The sequence below is a fragment of the Mus pahari genome, chromosome 12 (genome assembly GCF_900095145.1).
Source record: "Mus pahari chromosome 12, PAHARI_EIJ_v1.1, whole genome shotgun sequence".
In the NCBI taxonomy this organism is placed as follows: domain Eukaryota; kingdom Metazoa; phylum Chordata; class Mammalia; order Rodentia; family Muridae; genus Mus; species Mus pahari.
The window spans coordinates 43,391,632-43,416,470 of record NC_034601.1 but is presented as its reverse complement, the minus strand read 5'-3'; the positions used below and the strand labels follow the sequence as shown (position 1 = coordinate 43,416,470).

At 42.7% G+C, this 24,839-nt stretch overlaps 1 protein-coding gene across 1 annotated transcript in view; it reads right to left on the bottom strand.

Moving 5' to 3' along the window:
- The window catches only part of Myh15 (myosin heavy chain 15), a 148,018-nt gene that overhangs the window by 16,812 nt on the left and 106,367 nt on the right, over positions 1–24,839 (bottom strand). The window contains exons 31-37 of the mRNA XM_021209387.2: positions 20,490–20,839; positions 17,469–17,593; positions 14,703–14,818; positions 8,597–8,789; positions 7,549–7,752; positions 3,543–3,668; positions 294–464 (exon numbers count right to left, since the gene is read on the bottom strand). Coding sequence (XP_021065046.1) covers positions 294–464; positions 3,543–3,668; positions 7,549–7,752; positions 8,597–8,789; positions 14,703–14,818; positions 17,469–17,593; positions 20,490–20,839 — 1,285 coding nt within the window. The remainder of the gene's footprint in view (positions 1–293; positions 465–3,542; positions 3,669–7,548; positions 7,753–8,596; positions 8,790–14,702; positions 14,819–17,468; positions 17,594–20,489; positions 20,840–24,839) is intronic.

The following is a 24,839-nucleotide window of genomic DNA, read 5'->3' as shown; positions in this document are numbered from 1 at the left end:
GTGTGTTTGGGTAGAGTGGGCCATCCTCCCTGTGAAGAGGCTAGAACTGGTATGGTGAATGGGCGAAGATGCTTTGTCATTCATCAGGAAGAGCAAAGACAACTTTCAACCAGGCCCAGAAAAGCCCTATCAGCAGGCCCAAGGTCAAACAATAATGAGTACACGTATTCAGAACATACGCTGCCAGCATCTGAACGTGCCATTAAACAGCGTGATGAGCTGTGATGTTCCAGGACATTAAGGCCTTGAATGCAGGCTGTTAGGCCCCCGCCATTACCCAAGCAAACGCCTACCCTGGATTCCAGTTTCTGGATTTGCTTTTTGCTCCCCAGCACAGCAGTCTGTTCTGCTTCATTCAGCCTTTTCTGCAAGTCTTTAATTGTCTGCTCCATGTTCTTCCGCATCCTCTCCAAGTGAGCATTGGTGTCTTGTTCTTTCTTCAACTCTTCTGACATGTTGGCTGCCTAAGACAGGAAGAAAGAGGACGGGGGATATCGCTCAGTGGTTAAGGTGCTTGCCGTTCTTCGTCTGATTCAGGCTTGGTTCCTAGAACCCATCCTAAGGCTCCAGCTTCGGTGGGTTCCATGCCCTCTTTCTGGCCTCTGTGGGCACACACACACACACACACACACACACATACACACACAGGCAAAGAATCGTACACATAAAATAAAAATATACAAATCTTTTAAAAAGAAGAATGGAAGGAAATGGACTTGGATAATCCTATAGGAAAGTTATCATATTCTAGTGAGCTTTGGTTCCTGACCTTAGAAGGGGAGGAGGTGTATGCTTGGCGCTTGGCTTCCATATAAGTAACCTCTTTCCGCCCTGCTCCCTCTAATCTCTCGGCTTCTTGGTCAAACCAGTCAGTAGTCACTGAAGCAGAGAGTGGTGAGCAGTGATGGGAAAGTCAAAGACGAACTGTCATGTACGTAAGACAGCAGATATGTGGCAAGCAAGAGGACGAAGGGAAACAATGACTTTTAACTGAATAAAGTACCATAAAACGCATGTAACTGAGTAAAATAACTGCTGTGATATAAGACACCAGGAAAAATGGAGTAAAAATACAGATGAAAATACCTATTTTCTGATTCACTACTGTAAACATATTTAGTTTCCAAGAATTTGATAGTATCGGATATTCTGTGTACAAATAATCTTACAAGAAAACTAACAAAGAAGGTAAGTTGTGATTCCTCCTTTGCTCCTTAGCTTGGTGCACAATGGCTTCGCTTCTTAATACAATTCAAGCTGTTTTCTCTTTTTGTGCGCTTTATTCGAGAGTTAATCCTTTCTGCCTATCTTGTTGCTTCTGTGTATGGTTCGGGTACAGTGATGTTGGGAGCTAAGCTCTTTAAGAGTTGGCACCTAACAGGAGACCCTTGGGTAAACTGGAGAGAGCTCAAATTCGATTGTGGGAATGTGGCTCTTTGATTTTCTGATAAAATTATAGCTTCTTCCCACTGTGTTCTGTCCAGTGCAATGCTTTCCACCAGAAAGTCCTCTCCATAGCATGATTAGCACCAAGCCCCTGAAAACTCTCAGGACCATGAGATAAAAAAAAAAAAAAAAAAGTTATACGATATCAAAATTTTTCTAGAGCAACATGGTTCATGACTAAAACAGGAAATTGCTATTTGTATTAGTTACTTTCTTGTTGCCATGACAGGCTATTTGACAGAAACATCTGTTAAAGGATGAAGGAGTTATTATGGCTTATAGCTTAGGGAAAACAAGCCCACATAGTGAGAAGACATGGTGGCAGGAACGACTTGCAGTTGTGACAGTGTTACATGAGAGTGAAATGCCCTTCTGGTTAAGATGTCACTCTGGCCTGGGTGAGGACTCGACATTCCATCTGGGTGGGATTGGTCACTGGCTAAGAGAGCCTCTAAGATGGAAGGCTTATCCTAGGTTGTGATGAAAGCAGATGGGGAGGATAATTTTCTCTTTAGTGAGATACTTTCCTTCCCAGAATCCCTCGGGAAGTGGGGAGCTCCTAGGCAGTAACTTACACACCACAGCCGTGCAAATTCATACATCTGCTCAGGAAAGCGTCATTTTCCTTTTTCTTCTTTATATGTTTTTTTTTTTTTCTTAGCACACTTTCCTTAACATTTGTCCAAAATGGTGAGCTTTCTAACTCTTTCTTTAACACCTCCGTCCCCGGTACTTGTCTGTCACGTGTTTTGCCTCCATGCCAGTTTAAATGGTGTGGCTTTTTCCATGCATCCTCCATTCTCCTCCCCTGAGTGGGAGTTGAAGTTTAACATCTAGCCTGCCCTGGGGCTTTCCTTTCAATCTCTAATAAAAGTGTTCTGGGGCTTCCGTTTGAATCCATTTTAAAATTCTTTGAATTGATGAGATTAAGAATGACAAAAGGGTGGTTCCATCACTATGGTAGTCAGAAAGCAACAAGATGATCCAAGATGCTCATCTCCCAGTAGTTCACTTACATCAGCTAGGCCTCCCTTCCTAAGGGTTCCCAGCATCCCAAAATAGCACCATTAGCTATGTACCCCTTGTTTGAAAACATAAGCCAGTGGGGAACATTCCATAGTCAAACATTAACTTTTCTGAAAAGTTGTATCATTAATATAATTGTTGATGTAAAATCCAGCAGAAAGTCCTGTTTCTTTGGTTCTCACAACTTTCTAAGCAAGATGATTGCCTTCCTGCCATAAAGCAAGGTTAGAACGCTGCATATAGTTGCACATTTGGTAGACTCCAGAAAAGCTTACCCTCAGAGGGTAAGAAGAGGCTGAAATCATGCTCAGGCCCATTTAATAAGCCTGAAACTTCCTGGGCCCTAAATACACAAACTTCACTTTTCTCCATTAATAGCCTTTTCTCAATTGCTCTGTTCATTTGCTGTGTGTTTTGACAGAAGCTTAGCATCTGCTCGTAGCGGGTGGTGGGGCATGCAGTTTTTTTGAGCTTTCCTTGTTGGGTTTGGCATCTAGCACTGCCCTTAGCGCCACTGGGTAAAGTACCACCACCAAGACCTTTCTGTTCACAACTACAGTTCACCAGCCCCAAACACTTCCTTTCCCATCTGATTTTGCTACCCCAGGAGTAGTATAGATTGTAAACTGTAAATGGCTTAACCACTCTTTTCAGGTCATCATCACCCACCACCATCATCATCATCAAACCCTTACATAGTGAAGAAAAATGGAAATTTGTAAGGAAGCACAGGGAGAATTCTTTGCAAACACTGACTATATTGATTCACAATTGAAAAATTGCTAACCTAAAAAGAAAGACTGTTTTTTCCACAGGATTTTGCTCTTAGCCATCCTATCATCCCTCCTCATTGTCAAGGTGGGTTGGAAGACAACTGCCAATCGGCCTAAATGTTCTGGCTAATGGGGAAACCGCAAGGTCAGCTAACTCCCTCTTGATTATATAGGGAATCAATAGAATCCATTTGGGCTGCAGCTTGCCCTGCCTTTGGGCTATAGCGAGCGATAGTGAGCTTTGTAGCTAGAGTGAACTCCAGAGGCCAAAAGTGGGCAGGCAGACAACAGACCCACCTCAGAAGCTGTCTTCTTGGCCTCTTCTTCCGCTTTCTGACACGCCTGCAACATCTCTCCAGCTTCCTTCTGCACCTGAGCAACATCTGCCTCCAGTTTCTTCTTCTGGCTGAGGAGGCTTGCGTTCTAAGGAAGGACAGCAAGGACAGCGTTCCAGTTAGGCAACCTGAGGCCAGCAAAGCACAGGCAAGCCGCTCTGGGTAGGAGCGATTGATCCTAGTTGGCCATATACAGTTAAGCAAGATCTCCAGCTCTGGCTGGTGGCTTGAGCACAAAAGGCAGATCAAATGAAGGGGTTTTATTCAGAGGCTCAGAAGAAAAGAGATGGATGCCTGGATCAGAAAGGAGGATTGAAAATATGACAAAGCCAGGACGTGGATGTAGTTTCTAACTAATTGAAGAATGTTTTTCTGCCTTTTTCAATGTGGTAGAAACAAGAGTCCTATAGCAGAAGTCAGGGTCACATGTAGCTACCTGGAGGATTCCAGAACGCTGCTGCAGGAGGAAAACCAACTCCCCTCTTTGCCCACTTGCCCTCCTTCTTACTCTCAGGTGAGGAGGAGGACAAGGAGGAGGAGGAAAAAGAGGAGGAGCAGGAGGAAGAAGAGGAGGAAGAAGAGGAGAAGCAGGAGGAAGAGGAGGAAGAGGAAGAGGAGGAGGAGGAGGAAGGGGAGCAGGAGGAAGAAGGGGAGGAAGAAGAGGAGGAGCAGGAGGAGGAGGAGGAGAAGAAGGAGGAAGGGGAGCAGGAGGAAGAAGAGCAGGAAGAGTATGAGGAGAAGGAAGAAGATGAGGTAGTTGTGGTGGTGGGAAAGCAGATTGCAGAAAGCTCAGCCCCAGTCCCTAGAACTCTATTAAAGGAAGGACCTTTGTGCTCCACAGCCTCGCTGCCCCAGTTCCTTCCTGACTGCTGCGTGGAGGCCAAGCTCCCTGCAGCATCTGCCCTGCGTTTGAAGTACAGCTTTCGTGAGCATGGGAACCCTTAGCACAAAGAGCGTGTGTAAAAAGCTCTGGCTGCCCGCTTTTCATTTCTCCTTTCAATTCATCCTTTCACACCGCCCTTTCCCTTCCCTCTGCTTAGAGCCTTTCTCGGGGCACATTGAGCCTTGAGCAGAGAAAGGAGGCATCTCAGCCTCACAGGTTCTGCTTGCCCTGTACCAGCACCATCAGGAATGCCTCTCTCCATCCTGTGAAGGGGCAGGCCCCATGATCTGCAGGATGTCCATTGCCTTCAGTGTGGTCCGGGGGAATGAAGTGCATATTCCTGGAGTGTTACGGGTGCCCACTCCATAGGTGCTCTCTCAGTACGAAGGACTGTACAAGTCCACACACTGATTTGATTGATGTGATTTAATTGCCTACCAATCACTTAAACTTTCCTATGGAGATGGCATTTATAAGGTCTGTAAGTTTAATGCCTCTACATCTTCCATTTTCAGAGGGAAGAGCTTTCAGGTATAATGTGGAGAGGATCCTTTCTGTGAGTTATACTCATTGTATATTCTAAGGAAGAGGGTTTTAAGAGGAGTGCCACGCCTCCTGGATTAATGCTAGACAAGTGCCTTGTGACCATGGCGGCTGCACCTGAGATTTTGGTGAGGGATCTGCTGCCGAGCCGTGGATCTCATAGATCAGTGAGACCTGAGTCCTGGAACTCTCATGCTAATGACTCTTTGAAGCCTCAGGACAAAGGCACTGTTACTTAGGTGTCCTTGTTGGCTTCTTTGTTGCTGTGATAAAACACTGAGCAAAGACAACTTTGGGAGGAAAGATTTTATTTCAGCCTGTACTGTCAGTCTTCAAGGAAAGTCCAGGAAACCCAGAGACAGGAACTGACACAGAGGCCATGGTTGAGTGCTGCTTACTGGGTATGGCTTGTTCAGCCTGCTGTGTTATATAACCCAGAACCTAAAGTGGGATGACCCCTATTACACCAATCATTAATCAAGCAAATGCCCTACAGCCTAGCCTACAGGCCAATCAATAGGAGGCATTTTCTTAACGATGTCTCCTTTTCTGGGTGACTTTGGTTTAGGTCATGTTTAAAAAATCTAAGCAACACACTACAACACACTGCTTCATGTGTCCTCTCTCAAAGCCATATCCTGTTGTTGTCTCTGTTCTCATCTTCCCTTTCCCCTCCCCCTTTCCCTTTCTTCCCCCTCTCTCCTTCTGTCCCCTTCACAATGGAACACAGTACATTATCAGTTACAACGTGCATATCAAATGGCTTGTCACCAGTAGTTACTATGCCTGGCAGACAATGGATAATATAATTTCAAAAAAAATGATCCAATATGCCACATTTTATTATTGAGATAAACCTTAAGGGAGAGAAAAAAAAGTGATGTTTCTTGTTTTTCTTTCTATTTTCTCTATTGCAGCTGGGTTGAATGCAAGGCTTCATAGATTCAAGGCAAGTGATCTACCACTGACCAAGACCCTCAAAGTCCTGTGTTGAAATTAGATAACCTGCTAATAATTATACATACCCTACAGCATATTTGTTCTTAAGCCATGGCAGCCAGAGAAATGATGCCATTGCATAAACTTAAGGTAGACATGGACTAATTGTAACACCTTGAGGGCACTACTGACATTCTGGGAACATTGACTCCAAGATGTGGGAATCCTATGGGTACTTTTGTGATATGGGATCATGTGGTATTTCAAAGGATGTCTCTAGACCCTGACCACAAAATGCCAGTGGTGCTTCTGAGTCAATGTAGGAACTAAAATGACCTAAGATGTTTTCAGCACTCCCCAGAGTGTCAGTTTGTCCTCAACTGCTTTAGAATATCCTTCTCAACAGCCACCAAAGTCCCTGACTCCACCCACTTTCTTACTTTTTCTTTCGCCCACCTTGTCCCATTGCTCCCATGTCTTTCAGGACTAGGAAGAAAACTATTATGCCTGCTGGATAACACAGTTATCTAATGTCCTTAGTTATCTAGGATCACCGAGGGCATTCTGCAGCGTCGTGTGTTCCATATGGACTCATAACAGCACAGTGTGGTTATTTACTTTTGTCTTTACTTTTGGGAGCAGTAAGGACATTATTTATCATATTGAGCGATACTTATTTAAGTTGTAGCATGTGCTCTAAAAATGCCTGGTGCTTGTCACAGTTGCTCTAGGCATCTCTCCCTGTTATTGACGATCAAATGATCAAGGAGTAATTTGGGAATCCTGCTAATTCTCACTTACAGAAGCTTACAGGAGAAGCCAGAACATTGGGATATTATCCTTTGGGATATTAGAGATTCCTGGGTGCTGGGAAGCAAGTCTCTGGGAGAGAACAAGGGAATAAGGGACCAACAAGTATTTTTAGACCAATAAGGAATGCTCATCTGTCCTCTGCCATCCTGGCTGAGGATGCCCTGACAGTCCAGTCTCCATGAAGAAACTTAGCATTACAATTGCACTCTACTCCTACCATGTCCACAAAAGTTTATATTGAACCTCTTAGCCATATTTTACAAAATATAACCTGATTCGAAAATAAGGCTTTAAATGAGTTAATCAAGTTAATATTAGGTCATTAAAGTGGTCCATAATTCCATATGATGTATCTGTATGTAAAGGATGAATTCGGACACATACACACTCACAAGAGAAAAGAGGCAAGCTGAGGACCATGTGAGAACAAGGAACTGAAATGGTATCAATAGAAAGAGAGTCAGGAAAGCCCTCAGACGCTAACACAAGCTGAGTTTCCTGTGGGTTTCAGAGGGAGCTCTTAAAATACCTTGATTTTAGGTGACTAGCACCCAGTTCTATGAAGAAATAAATTTGTTTAAAGACATCAGTTGGTGGCGCTTTGTTACGCATGCTCTGGGAGCATCATGCTTGGAATGGAAGGTGTGACCAGCTCCTCCTTTGCACAGCTTTCTGTGCCTCTCATGTCACAGCTAAAACTTGACATGGCTTTCGTACCTGTGCTACCTGACTCAGGGTTGGGAACCACTTCTTTCAACCAGTTGACTGCACGAATGGAGAGAGGTCTTACCTGGGTATGGAAAAGATTGATTCTTTCCGTGGCTTCTAAGAGCTCTTTTTCTGCCAGCTTTCTCCCATGCTCTGTCTGCTCCTGCAAGGTCCTCAGCTCTTCAAGTTCAGACTGAAGAAGAACGTTGCGCTGCTCAGTCAGAGCCACCTGTTCCTTCAGGTCTTTGTTCTGGTAAATGCTGTCATCCAGTTGTTGGTGAAGATCCTACAAGAGAAAACATGGGCCCAGGGCATGGATACCTCTGAGTTCAACTGTTAGCACGGTAGGGGGAGGACCACCATACAAAGACAAGTTTCCAAGTTCTCAATCTCAGAGATAAAAGATTTTCTAAGTGGCCCCGTAAGGCAGCTCTAGGATAGTTTACTGAAATCAAAGTGTCTTGAGCAACAGGGCAGGAAGCTGTTGATCTCAGCAACCACCAGAAGGACTGGGATATAGAAAAAGCCAAGAAGCTAAACTCTCTGTGTTAGAAGTCAGACAGCAGGCAGGTCCAGCATAGTATCCAAGCAACTGTCCTGAGGGTAGAGCTTTGGGGATATGTGCTGCATGGTTCACTAAGGAGTCAGTTATTTCTCCTTAGTTTGTCCCTAACTTTTATCATATTTCTTCTAGCCTGTTGACTTAGGATGGGTCTTAGGTAACGCAAACACAATCTTCTGTAGTACAGGAGAGAATTTACTTTCAAGGAAGTCCATTTGACAAAAAGTCCCTGGTGTTGGCCTCAAATACCGCCACCCATCCTATTGTATCCTCCTAGAGGAGGCTCTGAATCGAACGAACTGTCATTCTGACACACCCCAAATGGTGTCTTGGAAGTAGATGGCTGCCAAGACTCTGTCCATTCCGTTTTCTTATTTAATGGCCTGCTCACAAATTCAGATGTGCCCCCCGTGCCTGCGTCATTCTGGCAGGGCTTCACTTATCTTCAGATAAGCATGCTCCAGCTCTCTAGAAGAGGGAAATCTGTGGTTTTTCTCTTTCACCGCTCAAGAGATTCTGCCACTTAATCTATGCCTATCTCTATCCTTTAAGTATTGGTGGAAAGTACCTTCATTTGACCCTGAAGCTGGCCCAAGGCTCTGGTCATCTGTGACACCTGCCGGTTGGCAGCGCGCAGCTGGATCTCCATTTCCTTGAGGTCCCCTTCCATCTTCTTCCTCAGTCTGGTGGCCTCAATTCTGCTGGAAGCTTCCAAATCCAGATTAGACTGCAGGGAACTCATAGCTTGCTGATGCTTCTCCCTGATTTCAGAGTGACACGTAGGGAGAACATCACACACCCAAATTAAGAACAGTTACCTCTTATTTTCAAGTTATGGGAAGCACATTAAAATCAAAAGTTAAAATTAAAAATAACTCTCAGAGGTTTAAAACAATGAGTTTAAAGGGTTTTCATTTTATAAACAGAAACGTTGGCATTAGATTAACGAATCTTTTCTCATTATAACAGACTAATAAGGCTGCTAGGTTAGATTCGACATAGAATCATAAAAACACTAGAATCATCTCAAGGTTCCTGTGTTAGCTTTGTCTAAGACTCATTAAAGGATTGTTCTGGGTAGTTTTATGTCAGCTTGACACAAAGTAGAATCATTTCGGAAGAGAGAATTCAATTGAGAAAATGCCCCCACCAGATTGGCCTAAGGGCAAGCTGTGAGACATTTCCTTTTATTATTGACAGTTGATATGAAAGGGCACTCTTTACTGTTGGTGGTGCCACCATTTAGCTGGTGGTTCTGGATGGTATAAGATAGCAGCAGGCTGAGAAAGCCATGAGGAGAAAGCTAGCAAGTAGCATTCCTCCACAGTTTTAACTGTAATCCCTGTCATGAGTTCCCACCCCCGCTTCCTTCAGTGATAGACTAAGAAGCTGTAAGGTGAACTAAATCTTTTCTTCCCCAAGTTGCTTTGGTCATGATGTTCTATCACAGCAATAGCAATCCTAACCAAGACAAGACAAGGATGATAAATTCTAGATTTCCTTGGATGTCTACAGATGAAGAATATATGTTCTTTTAGATAACCATAATATTTAAAGTACTTCCAAATGTTAAAAAAAAAAAAGTCTAAACATTACAGGAAAGAGATACCGAGGATGAGATTAAAGCAAGCCCAGAGATTCAGTTGTATTCCCTAATGCTCTATGGGCATGTTGAGATTTGGTCTTTTGCTGTGTTTTGCTGTGTATTGTAATGCTAAGTACAAGTCCCCAAGACCTGGTTGCCCCAAGATGAGAGAATCCACACAGAGACCCAAGTGACACTATGTGACTTTGCCCCCCCCCACCAAGTTATTTCTTATTGGTAAATAAAGATGCTGACAGCCAATACCCGGGCAGAAGAGGCATGGGTGGGGCTTAGGGGCTCGGATGGGAACCGAGACAAGAGAGAAAGTGAGGAGGAAGGAGAAGCTGCTACAGGTTAGGTGAGTTCATGAAAATGTGTCCCTGAGTTGGTGGCCAACTGGAGTTAAGAGCAGCCCAGATGAAACATAGTAAATAATAACTCAGGGTTATCAATAGGAAAGTAGTTTCTAATACCACAGAGGGTAGATATATGCCAAGCTCTTGTGCTGCTTAAGGCTTATGGTAACTAATAAAAATTATGTGTCTTTTATCTGGGTGATCAAGGTGGGGTAGAAACCTTAGATTGGAATTAAAATTTTTTTACAGCACAGACATCCTCCAATAATATCATGGGGTTTTGTGTTGTCTTGTTTTGCCTTATCTTCTTAGGAGCTTGAGGGACAGTGGCTAATTGAGAAAACTAAATCTGAGATAGTATAGAAATACCTCAATGTCCTTTTCTAAAAAACAAAAGGTCTGTATAAAATTCAAATTAAAAAGTGCTACCAGCTCAGTTAATATCCTTGATTTCAACAATGCAAAGAGAAATTTGAACAAGTCATGGGAATTTTCCTTTGGCAACACTTGCAGATAGTTCAGCACCATGGGACTAGCTGCTAATTTGTTTATTGGGACTGTCGTGCAGTGGGCCATTAAAAGCCTCTCCCATAAGATGTCAAACCACAGAGACTGGGTGAATCTACAGTTTCTCCTCACCTGTGGTATCCAGGGTGGGAAAGCCTTTGGTCTCGGGAACAACTTTGATTAGTGACTTACCTCACACTCTACCCTAGCTCAGACTCTAGTTTCAGAAAAAAAACAAAACAAAACACCAACTTCTCCTGTTTTAACTCCTCCATATTTAGTGGTTGTTTCATCGAGACATATCAACAGCTATCAGAAATCCATGTCCTCTTAAGCTCAACCATGGCAACAGAGCCCTTGTCCTAGATAGATAAGCAGAAGATAGAGTTCTTTTATCTTTTTTATCCTTGTAGAGGCTGTAACAACAAACGGCAGATGTGTTTGTTACAGGCCCAAATTAGATTCCACACCGAGTTGCCATAGAGTGTGTCCGGACCTCTCATGTCAGTCAGAAGAGCAACACTGTTACTAGTGCTATGTCTGGGTTTGCAAGTGGTTCCCAGGTAGGGGACTCTACTTCACATGACCACATTTCATTATGAAAGGAAGGCCCTCAGAAGTAGTTATAGAAAATATTGGAAGTAACATTTACTTCATGGCCTAGTGTTAAAGCTGGTCCTCTGCCTTACATTTAGTGCATATCCCTAGGTATTGTACATACGCCTCACCGTTTAGAGTCCTATCAGCTTGTAGACATATAAAAATAATGTGGGAAGCCTCCAAATTATAATGCTAAAGCCTTAAGCCCAGAAACACAATACTGTGCTTGGAAATGAGGCTTTACAGACCTATTTAAGTGTCTTTAAAGAAGCAATGCAAATAAAATGAAGCTGCCTGGAAAGGGCCCTAATCCACTAGCACAAAGACCTAAGAAGACAGCAGGAATATATACTCACAGAAGAAATACCATGTGGAAACAGAGCAGCCATCTGCCTTCAAGATGAGGACAGCGGCCTTAGGGAAAACTCCCTTGTTTACATTACAATCTGTGATCTATAGTGTCCAGACTGTGAAAAACTTGAATTTGTATTGTATAAACCATCCAGTCTGTGGGATTTTTGTTTTTTGTTTGTTTTTCTTTTTGTTTTTGTTTGTTTTGACAGTACCCTTTGCAAACTAATAAATTAATAACAGGCATACTCTCCCTCCATCACTTAAATCCTTTCCCATGGGGGAACTCCCTGATTTGCTTCAGGTAACACCCCCTACCAGGAACACTGAAGCCTCTGTGGCCTACCATCAGTCGTCTGTCAACAAATACATTCTGTTACAGCAAACCGAGTGTTTCAAATGCTAGCTTTCCTCTGGCTATCTGCAAAACTGCATAAATGTTTCTGAGCAGCAAGACGTTCTATGGTTTAAGGAGAATGGCAATGACAATGGCCTAAGTGATGACTATACCACAGTCGTGTTAACACGACTCAGCAGGGTCAAAAAACCCACCCTCAAGCACAGCTGAAAGAGAGAGAGAGAGAGAGAGAGAGAGAGAGAGAGAGAGAGAGAGACTGATGGCTACTCAGATAGATCAGAGCATTTGCTTCTTTTGCAGAGGAACCAAGTTTGGTGCCCAGCACATTGGGCAGCTCACAACTTCCTGTATCTCCAGCTCCAGGGGACTCAGTCATCAACTGGTAATGATAATGATAATGAAGAAAAAGAAGAGGAGGAGATGATAATCGTGAATTTAAAAGGCAGTTGAATTTAAGGGGTAAAATGGAAAAATTGGAGGAAGAAGAGATGATAGGAGTTATGTAAACACAGGGTTCATGTATGAAATCCTCAAAAATAAATTAAAAATTAAAAATAAATAAATAAATCAATGAAAAACGTTATCCTTGAAGAAACTCAGTGCTTTTAATATCTTGGCTGTTGCTTCTGTATTTAGATTATCATAGATTTCTTAAAGGCTCTCTATTCTAACAATGTTACCAAGTCAATGGAACATTTAAAAAACTGAGTTATTTTTATCTTAGAAAATAAAGACATAAAAAGAGATCCCAATCATCCTTGAGTTTGGATGTCCAGACTACAACATTACACAAAGCATCCTGCCAACAATGAGAGCTCAAATATTTGTTAGAAGTAAATATCTCTCAGGCCAGCTGCTTGGACTTTTCTTCACCGATGGGCCTCTCTCCGGGGCTCACTCAGAATTCCCCGCCAGACTCAGCAGCGGTGGATACATGGGGAGAGTCCCACAGGCACTGTATTATAAAAGCCTGGCCTTCACTTTGGCCTTCTTAGCTCCTTCTACTTCCTGCTTCCTCTCTTGATAGACATCTTCCATTTTTGTGGTGATGGACATGATTTATGTTAACATAGGGTCTTCAAAATCATCCTGCCCTCAGATGATATTTTTATGAGGTCTGTAATTTACATTTAATATTCTTCATTACCTGGAAATTTATGCTTGGGGTACATTTCCTCTTGTATTCTCCATTTCGTTCCAGCCCTGGATTCAGACTGAATCCTCCGATGAGGGCAAGGCATTTGCTGCAATCTGCACTCACACAGAGCAGCGAGGGTCTGGGTGGTGCGCCCTGTTTTGTGAGATGCTCATCTGTCCTTTCTGGAGGCACCAATTATAGCCACTGTGAGTCACCAGCTAATGCGTGAGCTCGTGCCAGAGCCTCAGCCGCCCCTTCCGTTTCCTGCCCATCACAGCTCATGATCCCTTCAGCTTTCTGCTCTTCACCTTAGCTGTTTGGATATCTGACTTCCTGTGCACTGATGATTATAATTGGGGAGCTGTTCTCCGACATTCAGATGTACCTGATGCGACACAGACTCTGCGGATTCAGTTTCCTCACAGGGCATATTTATAGCTGAGGATTGACATTACCTGAAATCAACCTTTTTTTTTTTTTTAACTACAAGAGGAAAGGATCTTGTTTGTTCTTTTTGTACAGAAATGGCACAAATATTAGGGTTTTATCTGTTTTCCCCTTTTCTAAAGAATTATTTCAGATACTCATAAGTGCATCAGATTTCTTCACTACTGCCAGTTCCAGGAAAAATGCTCGTGAATACGGGTTGCGTGAACTCAGAGCACACAGAAGAATAAACTTGGCTCCGAAGCCTCACTAAATATTGGCCATCTGGAAGTTTGCATAGAAAACAAGCTATGAGGGAAAAGCCTAGTTCAACAGACAGCATTAACATGGCATTGGCTTGTTTCGTTAGTTTAACAAAGACATTGAAAACAAGTGGCCAGTTGAGCCTTGGTCCAATGTCTGATCGTCTCTGCAGGCTTATGGCTTTGGTTAAGCCAGTGGTTCTTAACTTGGGGCTCGTGACCCCACTGGAGGTGAAGCTGCCCTTTCACAAGGGTCACCTAAGACCACTGGAAAACACAGACATGTATACCACCTTTTATAACAGTAGCAAAAGTGCAGTTATGAAGTATCAATGAAAACAATTTTATGGTTGGGGGTCACGGCATGAAGAACTATATTAAAGGGCTGCAGCACTGGGGAGGTTGAGAAACATTGGGTTAAGGGAACAAAAGAACCAAAGAGGTAACTTTGCCACCCCTAACTGTGTTTATTGTAGATCTGTAGAACCAGTAGCACTTTTCCAGCCTCGGCTTGCTGTGCCATGTGGGGCCGTTTTGTCCCTTCCCTGAAAATCCAAGCAGTAGAGGGTCGGCAGCTATCAGCCAAAGAGTTAAGAAAAGTTCCAGCGACTGGAGCGAGACTCTTGTCTCGCTCAGACACCGAGCAGGGGAGACTCTGTTGTCTCAACAAACAGCCTTGCTCTTTCTTGGCTCTGCTTTTATCCCAAGGACAGGCCTTCTTTCTCTCAGATCCAACATTAGCTTAAAAGCTCAGGGCCAAACAGTTTGGCCTTTCTTCTGTGATTCAGCATATCAGTTCCCTAACCGCCCCTGAATGGGGCTTGATAGAATCCGACCCACACATCCCAAGTTGTCTCTCCTAATACAGTCCTCCCCACACTGGAGAACAGAAAAACCACAAGAGCAGGCAACGGCTATGTGTAAGTATTCCACCTTAAACAGTGATGCACTTAATGAGAAACTCTAATGTCACCGAGTGTCCCTGGCCGTGTTCTGGCAGGTGTCATGAAAACAGCCCCCCGCAATGACTTCTGTTCATTCTGGAACATTGAAATATATGGCTGTCGTTCAGTAACATAATCCTAAATACCTCGACCTCTCTGCTTCTTCCTCCTTCTCCGACAGCTTTCTTTCCAGCTCTGCCTTTGCTTCTGAGAGTCCGAGCTGGAAGCGAAGGATCTTGCTTTCATTCCGTTCCAGAGCTCCCTGTAACAGAGAGCACCCAAGGAGGTCTCTTTTTGAACAAAAGTTGTATTTTCTTCCCTTTAAACCTATATATCCTGAATGCAGTTCTCTTTAGAGTCAGTGGATGAAATCTAAGTTCAAGTCAGGCCCCTGAGGATACAGTAGGACAAGCAAAGGCATTCATCATTTCGTATCTAGCCTATGGCTGGACCAGAGAGACAGCTCAATCATAAAGCTTTAGCCTGGTGTAGGTGAGGGCTTGTGTTCCATTCTCAGTACTGCTAAGGGGAAAAAAAAAAAAAAAACGCATAGCTCAAAATCTAAAATGGCGAAGCATTTTTAAATAGAAAATCTCAATGAGCTCTATCACTGTACTTGATATTTAACTGCTGACAACACTTGCAGGTATTTCTAACTCACTCCATCTTTTGGAGTGAGTGAATGAAAGCTTCAGTACTAGAATAGCGAGGGGCTGTCACCCGCTCGGTGCTGTCACCTGCTCAGAGTCATTGTTGATTTTGGACACCTGGGAAGTGTTCTCAAAGCGAGCCACTTAATCATAATTATTATTATTACTACAAACAGGAGCGTTAATGGGTACGAAGATCTTTGGGAACTGAGTGTTCAGATAATAAAGGCCAGGGGACTATATTTCCAAGAATGTTCTTAAAGGGTCATTCAAATTTAAATTTGGTAAAAGTCTTCAAAGCCTTTTCTGAGGAAAACCTGTGTCAAAGAAGTGCAAGCGTGCAAACGACAAAATACTCAAAGAATACGTAGCTGCATTCACCGCACTGCGAGCGGCCAGCCAGCCAAGTCCAGACAGTCCAGACTGAGGGAGAGCCTCGCAGCTTCTCCGAGGAGTGCTTTGTATCTGCTGCAGAGTGAACTGCGTAGTCACAGCTAAACAGCAACGATGACAACAAAAATGAACTGTTGGGGGATATTAAGGAGGCCTCCTTAGTTCCTCTCTCAATCCTGACAGACATAAATCAAACGCAAATGCTCCATAGCAATCTCGGCAGAGGGAATGGTAGTTTCTTTCAGGGGAAACTCGCCCTCTAGAATGTACTGAGAAAGTGAAATCATTGCAGGAAACCTCAGTCAATTCAGTCTTATGGCTTTGGAGGGATTATTGAGTTTTTCATAAAGCCACAGCCCGCAAAAGAAATAATCTCAAGTTACAAATATGGGTGGAAAGTGATGCATTTGTGAGGCTGAAGTTACATCGCCACAAGAGAAGAGTGAGGTGTGCTGCCATCTAGTGGTAGTGAGGGGTACAAGTGTTATGGCCTCGATACGGTTTCTAGTTCATTTAAAATACAACTTCACCAATACATTACACAAAACTAAAACTGCCCCCAAATCATATTTTATTGCTATAATGATTAAATACATAATAAAAGTTATTTCTTTCATTTAACGTGGTGGTTTTAGAAAGTCCCCAGCTAGAGTAGCCAGAGACACAAAGAAAAGTAAATTAAACAAAGTTCTCAACTTAGTACAAACCAGCCTTCCCAAGGGGTATCACTGCCGACTGAAGGGCTTGTCAATAAAATGAAGAGATCCTCCGGAAATGTTTATGCATGAAGGGGCAATACGTGAGTTGAGAGCACTTTACTTCAAAGGTGCACACCGAGGTGTGGTACATCTGCCTTGCCAGTTTCTTACGGAGATGGAGAGCTGAGGCAGCTCTAGCAGTAATTGCTTGGATGGAGACGTTCTCACAGCATAATTTTCTATTACCATACTCCCCAAGAGGCCCCATCTAAAACAGTCCACCGCATCTTTCAAAACTCATTTCCTCCCTGGGAAGGGTATGTGTATTGCAATATGTCCAGATAGACATTCAGGAGCTGCTTCAAGATGAAATGCAGCTGAGGGCAAAGAAGTCTCTCAAGAGCTCGTGACTAACTGACCACCTAGTGGCCCTGGAAGGGTGACTTCCTTTTCTGAACGCATCATCTTCTTTAGCATCAAATCTTCTCAGTGGCCCTGTCAATCACCTAATCCACATCTAGGGATAAAGCATGAGATGTTTCCAGAATGCAGAAAACATCTCTGTTAAATAGTCTATACATAAACGGCCTTACAAGGATGGAGTGTCTGAGCATTTCATGTGGTGTCCCATCTTACCAACAGATTTGGGGTGGGGGAGGGTGCATTTAACAGACTGCTTTAAGAAGGCATACATACAAGTGAATTTAAACTTGCAACTTTGGTTACATATTTACTGAGTATTCTATAGGCCAACAGTCTACCAGCAAATGCATGTTAATATCCATGTTAACATACCAGGAAACACTAAGGGACCTGGTTTAAATGCAGATTTTGATTCAATAAAGTTGGGGACAAGAAAGATATTCTGAACATCTAACAAGCCCCTAGATGTCCATGTACATGGTCTGTGAGGGTGTAGCCTGGGGACCAAGTCAATAAACACATCATGGTTGTTTGCACTGTGACTGGAGGGCTTGTATTTATAGGTGACTAGCTTGCTCTCTAAGCCTATTTGTTTCCTTTGTAAAACGGAAACAAGGGATTGATGGGGTGATTAAAGCATGTGGCATCTAGCAAACACCCGACTAAGTGCCACACTGAGGTGGCCATTCCTAACGGTGGCAGATCTGCTTTGCCCTATGAGAGCTTCATGCCCCCCCTGGCAATCTACCTCTGTTTCTTCCAGCCTCACTTGGACTTCAGTCTTCTCTTGTTCAATCAACTTCTTGGCCTTTTCCACTTCAGTCAACTTCTTGATCCCGTCTCTCACCTGGTTTGTGAGACTACAAATCTGTTCTGAAGGAAGGAAGATCAAGTATGTTAGTGGAAACCCACTCTCACACACAGTCTCTTTTTACTGGGACCATGTAGCCCTTGGCAACTCCCTGGGAAAGCTAACCCTCATCTGCAAAGAACCTTATTTGTGATTAGGGCAAAAGAAAACACTCCTTCAGTATATTCCTTTGTCCTCTGCTAAAAGCTGACCTCAACAGTTAGTGAACACAGTGCTTCTTGGGGTCTTGTGTATTGGAAAGCCTGTGTAACTTCACACAGCACTTCTGCTTGTTGGGACCATGGTTGAGTCCACCTGGAGATCCACTCCCCACCCTCTCATGCACAGAGAGAGAGAGAGAGAGAGAGAGAGAGAGAGAGAGAGAGAGAGAGAGAGAGAGAGACATACACACCAGGAATTCCTGCCCTTTAGTGGGCAAGTTTTAATGTCCACACCACTGGCTGCCATTGTCACAGCCACACCACTCAACACTGGAACAGAACTCTTAAACATACATTGGCTGTCAGTCAGGTACATGACAGTTCTGGTTATACTTTCATAGACGCAAAGCCTGTGACAAATTAGGTAATAGCAGTGAGGAACCTCCACTACCTGAGACTATCTTGTAATTGGGTTTGACACTTCACATAGAGGGAGGATTTAGGCCCTAAATGTTATGCTGTATGCTTGGGGATTTACCAAGCCATGGAGAGATCTCAACAGCTCAAATGTTTCTCTGGTTCTTAGTCCTGGCCTAAGATGAAATGGGTCAGTCTCAGTGCCAGGTGTGAGATATATCTCTATAAGACATTACTGGGGAGACCCAAGGTCCCCCCCCCATTAAGACACAGGCTATTGACTAACTTCTATAACTGAACTGTAAAACCCTATTTCTGGAGCCATTAAACACTTCAGTTGCAGGAAACAGAGAAGCAAGCTGGAAATGGGTTGGAAATTTCCAGAAGGTGCTATATAGATTTCCAGGAGGAAAATGATCAATGCTCTCACTGTAAAGTTTGCATGATCTAATACTGACCTTCCGGGCAACATGCACTCACTGGCACAGCAGAGGCATGACTGTTATGAACATGTGTTGATTTGATTTAAGGCTCACTCTACAATAAGAAAGTCATAACTGGTACTACAAACCTGGCCAAAAGTCTACTGCTGGGGCAATCACAGGCCCCAGTGAGAAAGCTGATCCTGCTGCCTGGCTGAAGGACTTGCTGTTATGTTGCTACAAGATATGCACAAGACTGGGACCACCCATTATGGATGGGGAGGAGTTTATAAGGCCCCACCTGTCCTGGCCATCTGTAAGCAGTCAACGGCTACTAGGGAATGAGGAATCAGTTTCCTTGGCGACAGATTATTGATTTTGTGCCCATGGCTCAGTAAATGTCCAGTCTATGCTCATGAGAGCTTCACTAATTAAACTCAGCCTATTAGCAGCAGCAACTGTAAAGGCAGAAATGTAAGAGACAAACTGGTTCCAGAAAAGAGGCTTCAACAGAAAGAGGGGAGATAAGAGAGGAGATAACGCTGGATGTATATGATTAAAATATATTATGTACATGCTTGAAATTATTACAGAACAATGATTTAAAGGATTCTAAAATTCTTGCAAAAAATTAGATAGAAAATCATATGAATTATAATCCTTAGAAAAAACTCAAAGCAGGCTCTTTTCAACTCTCTCTAAACTGTATGATCATCTTAAGAGCTTTAAATTAAAAGCCCAAAAGTATGTAAGCCCCATCTCAGGCCACACATGGAATCCATTGGCCTCGACTGAGAGCTTATTAAAAATGAGAATTCATAAGCTCTACCTCAGATCCACTGAATCGGGAGCTCTATGGTAGGTTTTGCTGTCTGTTCCCAGGTGGAACATGACTGAACTTTGTGGCCACTAATCGTGGACTGCACAAGGCCACCAAGAAGACTCACTCATGCCTCCGAGAGTAACTGATTTACATCCAGGGCACTTCAGGGTTTCCTTGCATATCAGTGTAGGCTTTGAAGTAACTTGGCAGTCTCTTTGAGTTGCTCTTTGGCAATATATCAGAAAGTTTAAGTCTATTTCCTCAAACTCATCAATTTCACTTCTAGAGATCTATCCAATTGAATTATTTTTAAATATGCATATATACGTGTGTAGGAATGTATAGTATATAATTATTCAGAATTGTGTATAATCAGGTTTAAAATTAATGAGATGTAGTTAACTAGGTGTGAGCTATACTTATTATGAAGTATTATGCAGTTTCTTTTTTTAACAGTGTAGCACGTCTCCAAGGCTTGGCATGCTAAGAACCACAAGGTGCATAGGACAGTAGCATAGCTCAGTAAAGTATGCACAGAAAGGAGCCCAGATGGTTGGGCTCAAATCCCAGATCTATAACTTATGAACTGTAAATTCAGTCAAGTAACCTAACCTTGTATTTTGCAGATAAGGACATTAAGATGAGGACTAATCTCACAGTTGAACTATGAATAAATGGATGTGCATGAACCCAACATATAGGATGGGTTGTGGGAATTTTAAATATATTCAAAATGTATCGATAAGTGAAAGATAAATGGTTCAGAAATGCATAATTTGGACAGTATATTCCTATGAATATGTATGTAGAAAATCGCAATAAGGCTACGGAAATGAAGATATTCTTGAGAGTGGTTTCTTTATAGTAAAGAATAGGATCAAAGGTGTGGCCCTAATATTACCTTTAGAATTAATTCAATACATATAATATTTGCAGTATTTTTTTTTCAGAATGAAATATTAAAAATTTGAAAGTCAAACACAGATGAGAACATGAAAACGCCAAGGCTCTCCACCCCAAGAAGACATCTTTGCCCTGAAGCCAGACTCTCCCCAAGCCCTTGTCTTGCTTTAGCTATGAGTCCAGCTGACAGTACCCTGAAGGTCCTGGTTCTGCCTCTTCAGGGTCTCCTGGGCCTCGGTGCTCTCCTCACAGGCTTGCCTGAGCACGAGGACCTCAGAGCTGAGGGCCCGGGTCTCCTTCTGAGAAGCCTGCAGCAGCTCCTGGGCCTCCTCCAGCTTCTGCTTCCAGGAAGTCAGAGCCTTGTCAGAGTGCTGCTGTTTCTGCCCCAGGGCCGCTGCCACAGAGCGAGCCTTGCCCAGGTCAGAGAGGGCATCCCCCAGCTCCAGTTGCAGCCTGTGCCTGGCCCTCTCCAGGGAGGCATTCTTGGCATTGGACACCTCCATGGCTTCCGCAGCCTCCTGCAATCGAATCGCCAGCTTCTTCCTGAGGAGAAAGCCAAAGGGTTCGGTGACTGAGACCAACACAGGGCATCCTATGTGCATAGCACAAGTATCAACGTGTCTGGTCCACAAAGCCAGCTTCGTACCAATGCCCAGGCTCTGGCTTCTGGGTCCACATGGATGCCACAAACCCTCCCTTACTAGTCCGGATCTGAAATTAGGGCTCTCTTTGAACTCCTACTAATATTTGTTTATCCTAACACTTTCATAGCTAATAAAATGTTACTGATATTTCCTAAGAAATAGGACAAACAAGTTTGTTTTGAACATCTTACCACCAACAAGCTGCTTACAAATACTTAGGCATGTTGGCAGAATCCCTACAGCTTTCCTTGGATGTATCTTCCAAAGAACTCTATTGTGCTCTCCCGCCCCTCCGAGCCTCTTCCTGTTATCACTTGCTTTCCAGTTCTTACAACCCCCACCCTTCTCTGTCATTTCCTCAGCATCTCGAACTTCCACATCTGCATTCCTCCCAGCTCCACTGTTCTCAGTGCTCCTTTAGCAGGTGTCACTGTTTTAACCTCTCTCCAGCACTTTGTGTGTTAGAGTGACACGGCACAGAACTCCTGGGAATTCTAAGGGTCCTGCGGCCACACCACTAGACTCCTTCATTAAAATGAGTAGATTTTTCTTTCATGAAACTAACTGGTGGTACCACTGTGACTATATGAGAAAGGGCTTCAGTAATTCATAAGGACCACACAACTAGCCCTATAGCAGTGTGACAGGGCTCCCTGTGTGAGGGAAGCTAAAGCTACCCAGTCTGTGCTTGTTATCTGGAAAACCATGAGCTCTACTCCTTCAGTGTTCACTGGCTTCATAATGTCACGCCTCTATACACTTTCCTATAAGAAATTCTGGCACTTACACCAGCCTGAAGGAATAGGCTGGTAAAATCATCATATGTATTTTAATTATGCCTACAGTGACTGGCACCAGAAATCTGCTCTGGTTTTGGAGACTAACTATGCTGGTTTTCTCAGGACTGAGAGTTTTTAGTAAGACTGGAGACATTTAATATAACGTCTGAGAAATCCCAGAGCAAGCTGGACATGCTGACCGCTTCATTTTGTGGATAGTTTGCGATATATTCAATAGCAACGATTACTGTTTTGTGCTGTAGCTTTCCAACAGCACATGCTTACTCAACTGCCTACCTTATGAAAAGAGATGTGAGAGAATTGGAAGTTAAAAATGTTATTCTCAGAGCAGAACCAGAAAACGGGCTCAGCGGAGAGGATCTTTTACTCTTAACTGAAACTCCCAGCTCTTTTCACTTCTCTACAGCTGCTTGCCTTCCTGGGGTGATTAGGAGGAAAAGCATATTTATATGGTATTTAAATAATGTAAAAACAATACCATTCAAATATCACCATGTTACCCAGTTTTTTTTTTCTTTGACCATCACCTACTATGAAATCAATTACAACCAACACATGTGAGTAGATACATTATCTACTTTCTTTCCTTCTTTCTATCTAACACCCAAAAAAATCAGCTGTCAGCTACGATGATGAGTAGAAACTTTCAACTGGAATCTTCAGTCACTAACAAGAAAATAAGAATAGCTTGTTTAGAAGTGAATGATAGATTTGGATATAAAGTGGATTTTCCAGTCAGTTCTCCACTTTTCTGGGGTCCAAGATTTTGTAAACACCGACTGTGGGTATTTTTGGTATCTGTCGTTCCTAAACCCTTCTTGAGCTACTGGGGACAGAGGTGGATTATTTGGTTCCCTTCCGGGAGACAGCATAACAGCTATTCTGTAAGTGTGCTTGCAATTCAGGTGAAGAACGGAACATTATTTCCGGCTGAAGCAAAAAAGAATTGTATTGATCGTTCTTGGATCTTTGCCAAGTTACCAAATCATGTTCTTTAGAGTAAACCTTTAATGGCTGTAAGCTGGAAAGTCAGTTTTATGATTTCTCTCAAACACACGCAGTTACTCAATCCATAAGCCAATAAGCACTCGTTGGTGATGGATTTTTGGACTAGCTAGTCTCCCAACTCCTGAAGAGTCTTAGAATAGCTTTCACAACTATTGTGTGTCACTAGTTATAAATGTAGTAGTCTAACTTTAGGAGTGTCCCAAGGATGAATTCTTTAAAAGGGGCCTTTGATTCATAAGATAAATGATAAATGTGATAATAAATGTTAACAGGTTTTCAGTTGTCCCATCTCCACAGAATGCTTCATAGTATCTAAATCTGATACCAAAGACCCAGTGCCTCTCATAACGGATGCACATACATATATGAAATTAATTATTTGCTGTACCAAGGAAAGGTTTTGATTACAAGGTGGCAGAACCATTCATCTACATGCAGATGAGACAGAATAGCAAAGTTCTGGCTCTCAGCAGAGAGGTGCCTGGCCTAGGAGTTTTGGGATAAAATAATGTATATAACTGTTTCTGGTGTTCCTTATTTGTTCCTAAATAAGTTTCCTTTTTTTTAGTAAAACCACGAGTGGTCTGAGATGGTCTGGGGAAGAGAAATAGAACAGAAAATAATGCCTGGATCAAAAAATAAACTTAATTAACGAAACCATTAAGCAGGAAGTCTTTACCTTGCCCCCCGGAAGCTAGAACAGACACCAAGATTGTGGATGTGTAAGAACCCTCAAATAAATCTGGTAACATTTCCTGTTTATCCTGTAGTGATGTCAATCTGAGTAAGTTTATAGAAAGATAATATTCAGAGGGTTTTAGGAAACCAAGTATCAGGGAAGCTAGGTTATTCATTAGAAGTCTTATTGCATCTTACTGGAGAATATTACAATAATAAGGATAGTAACTTTGGAGAGACTAAGATTTGGTACAAAAACAGGGTTATGGCTTGCATAAATTTCTAGCTTCATAGAAAGGCTTGGTACACAAGTCTGCCTGCCCCCATAGAATTGTAGAAGAGCTGAAGAAAAATTACCCTTAGTAAAACAAATGTATAAAGAAGCTTTGGAGACCCTAAAACACTCTTCTCACATACAATGGTGGGATGAGATTAAAGAATATATGAAGAGACATAAATAGGAACTAGAAAGAAAATAAGAAATAAAAAAGGCTTAAAATAGGTTATAATTCTGCTCATTGAGTTTTTGCTTTGCTTATTAAAATCAAATGTAAAGGGTTAACTTTTCTCAGACTTCAAACAGTTTAGCACTGGTAACCACAAAGCTTTGACTGGGAGGGAGGGTCGGGGGCAGGGGGGAATTAAAGCCTCCCCTCCCTGCCTTAGCTAAAATTTGTCTAGTTAGCACAGGATAGGTGACCACTGATCTGTAGGCTATAACCACTTTTAAATAAATGTTTTCTTTCATTCTCCTTGAATAGCTATGTATTAGAAATCCTTTGAAATGCAAACATGAAATGATGCAATTACTACTGTAAGAAATATAAATGAACCCTGGGGCTCTGGGAAAGAAGCTTCAGTTTCTGTGATTTGTCTCTCAAGTGGAAACACAGATGATACATTCTCAGAAGTTCAGGGAAGATTCACACTGCTGTTGGAGCAATACTTGAATCACCTGTTACATCCACCCTACTCAGGCCCTGTATTCTGCTGGAGCTGGTCCCCAACAACAAGTGCTAGTGGCCCAATTTTTAAAGCATAACTCAAAGTCCCAGACGTCTAGAAATATTTTTATTATGCCCCTAAAAAGAGCCTTTTACTTTCTCTAAGACCTTTTTATACCCTCAATAATCTATATTACAATATTTTAGTTTTTCTATATTATATGCTTCTTGCCAGAAGTAACTGTTTCAGTTTTTGTCTTGGGCTTATTAAAAAACTCAACAACACCCTTCACGATAGTCACAAAAAATGTAAAATACATTGGTGTGACTTTAACTAAGGAGGTGAAAGATCTGTATGACAAAAACTTCAAGTCTCTGAAGAAAGAAATTGAAGAAGATCTCAAAAAATGGAAAGATCTCCCATGCTCAAGGATCGTCAGGATTAATATAGTAAAAATGGCTATCCTGC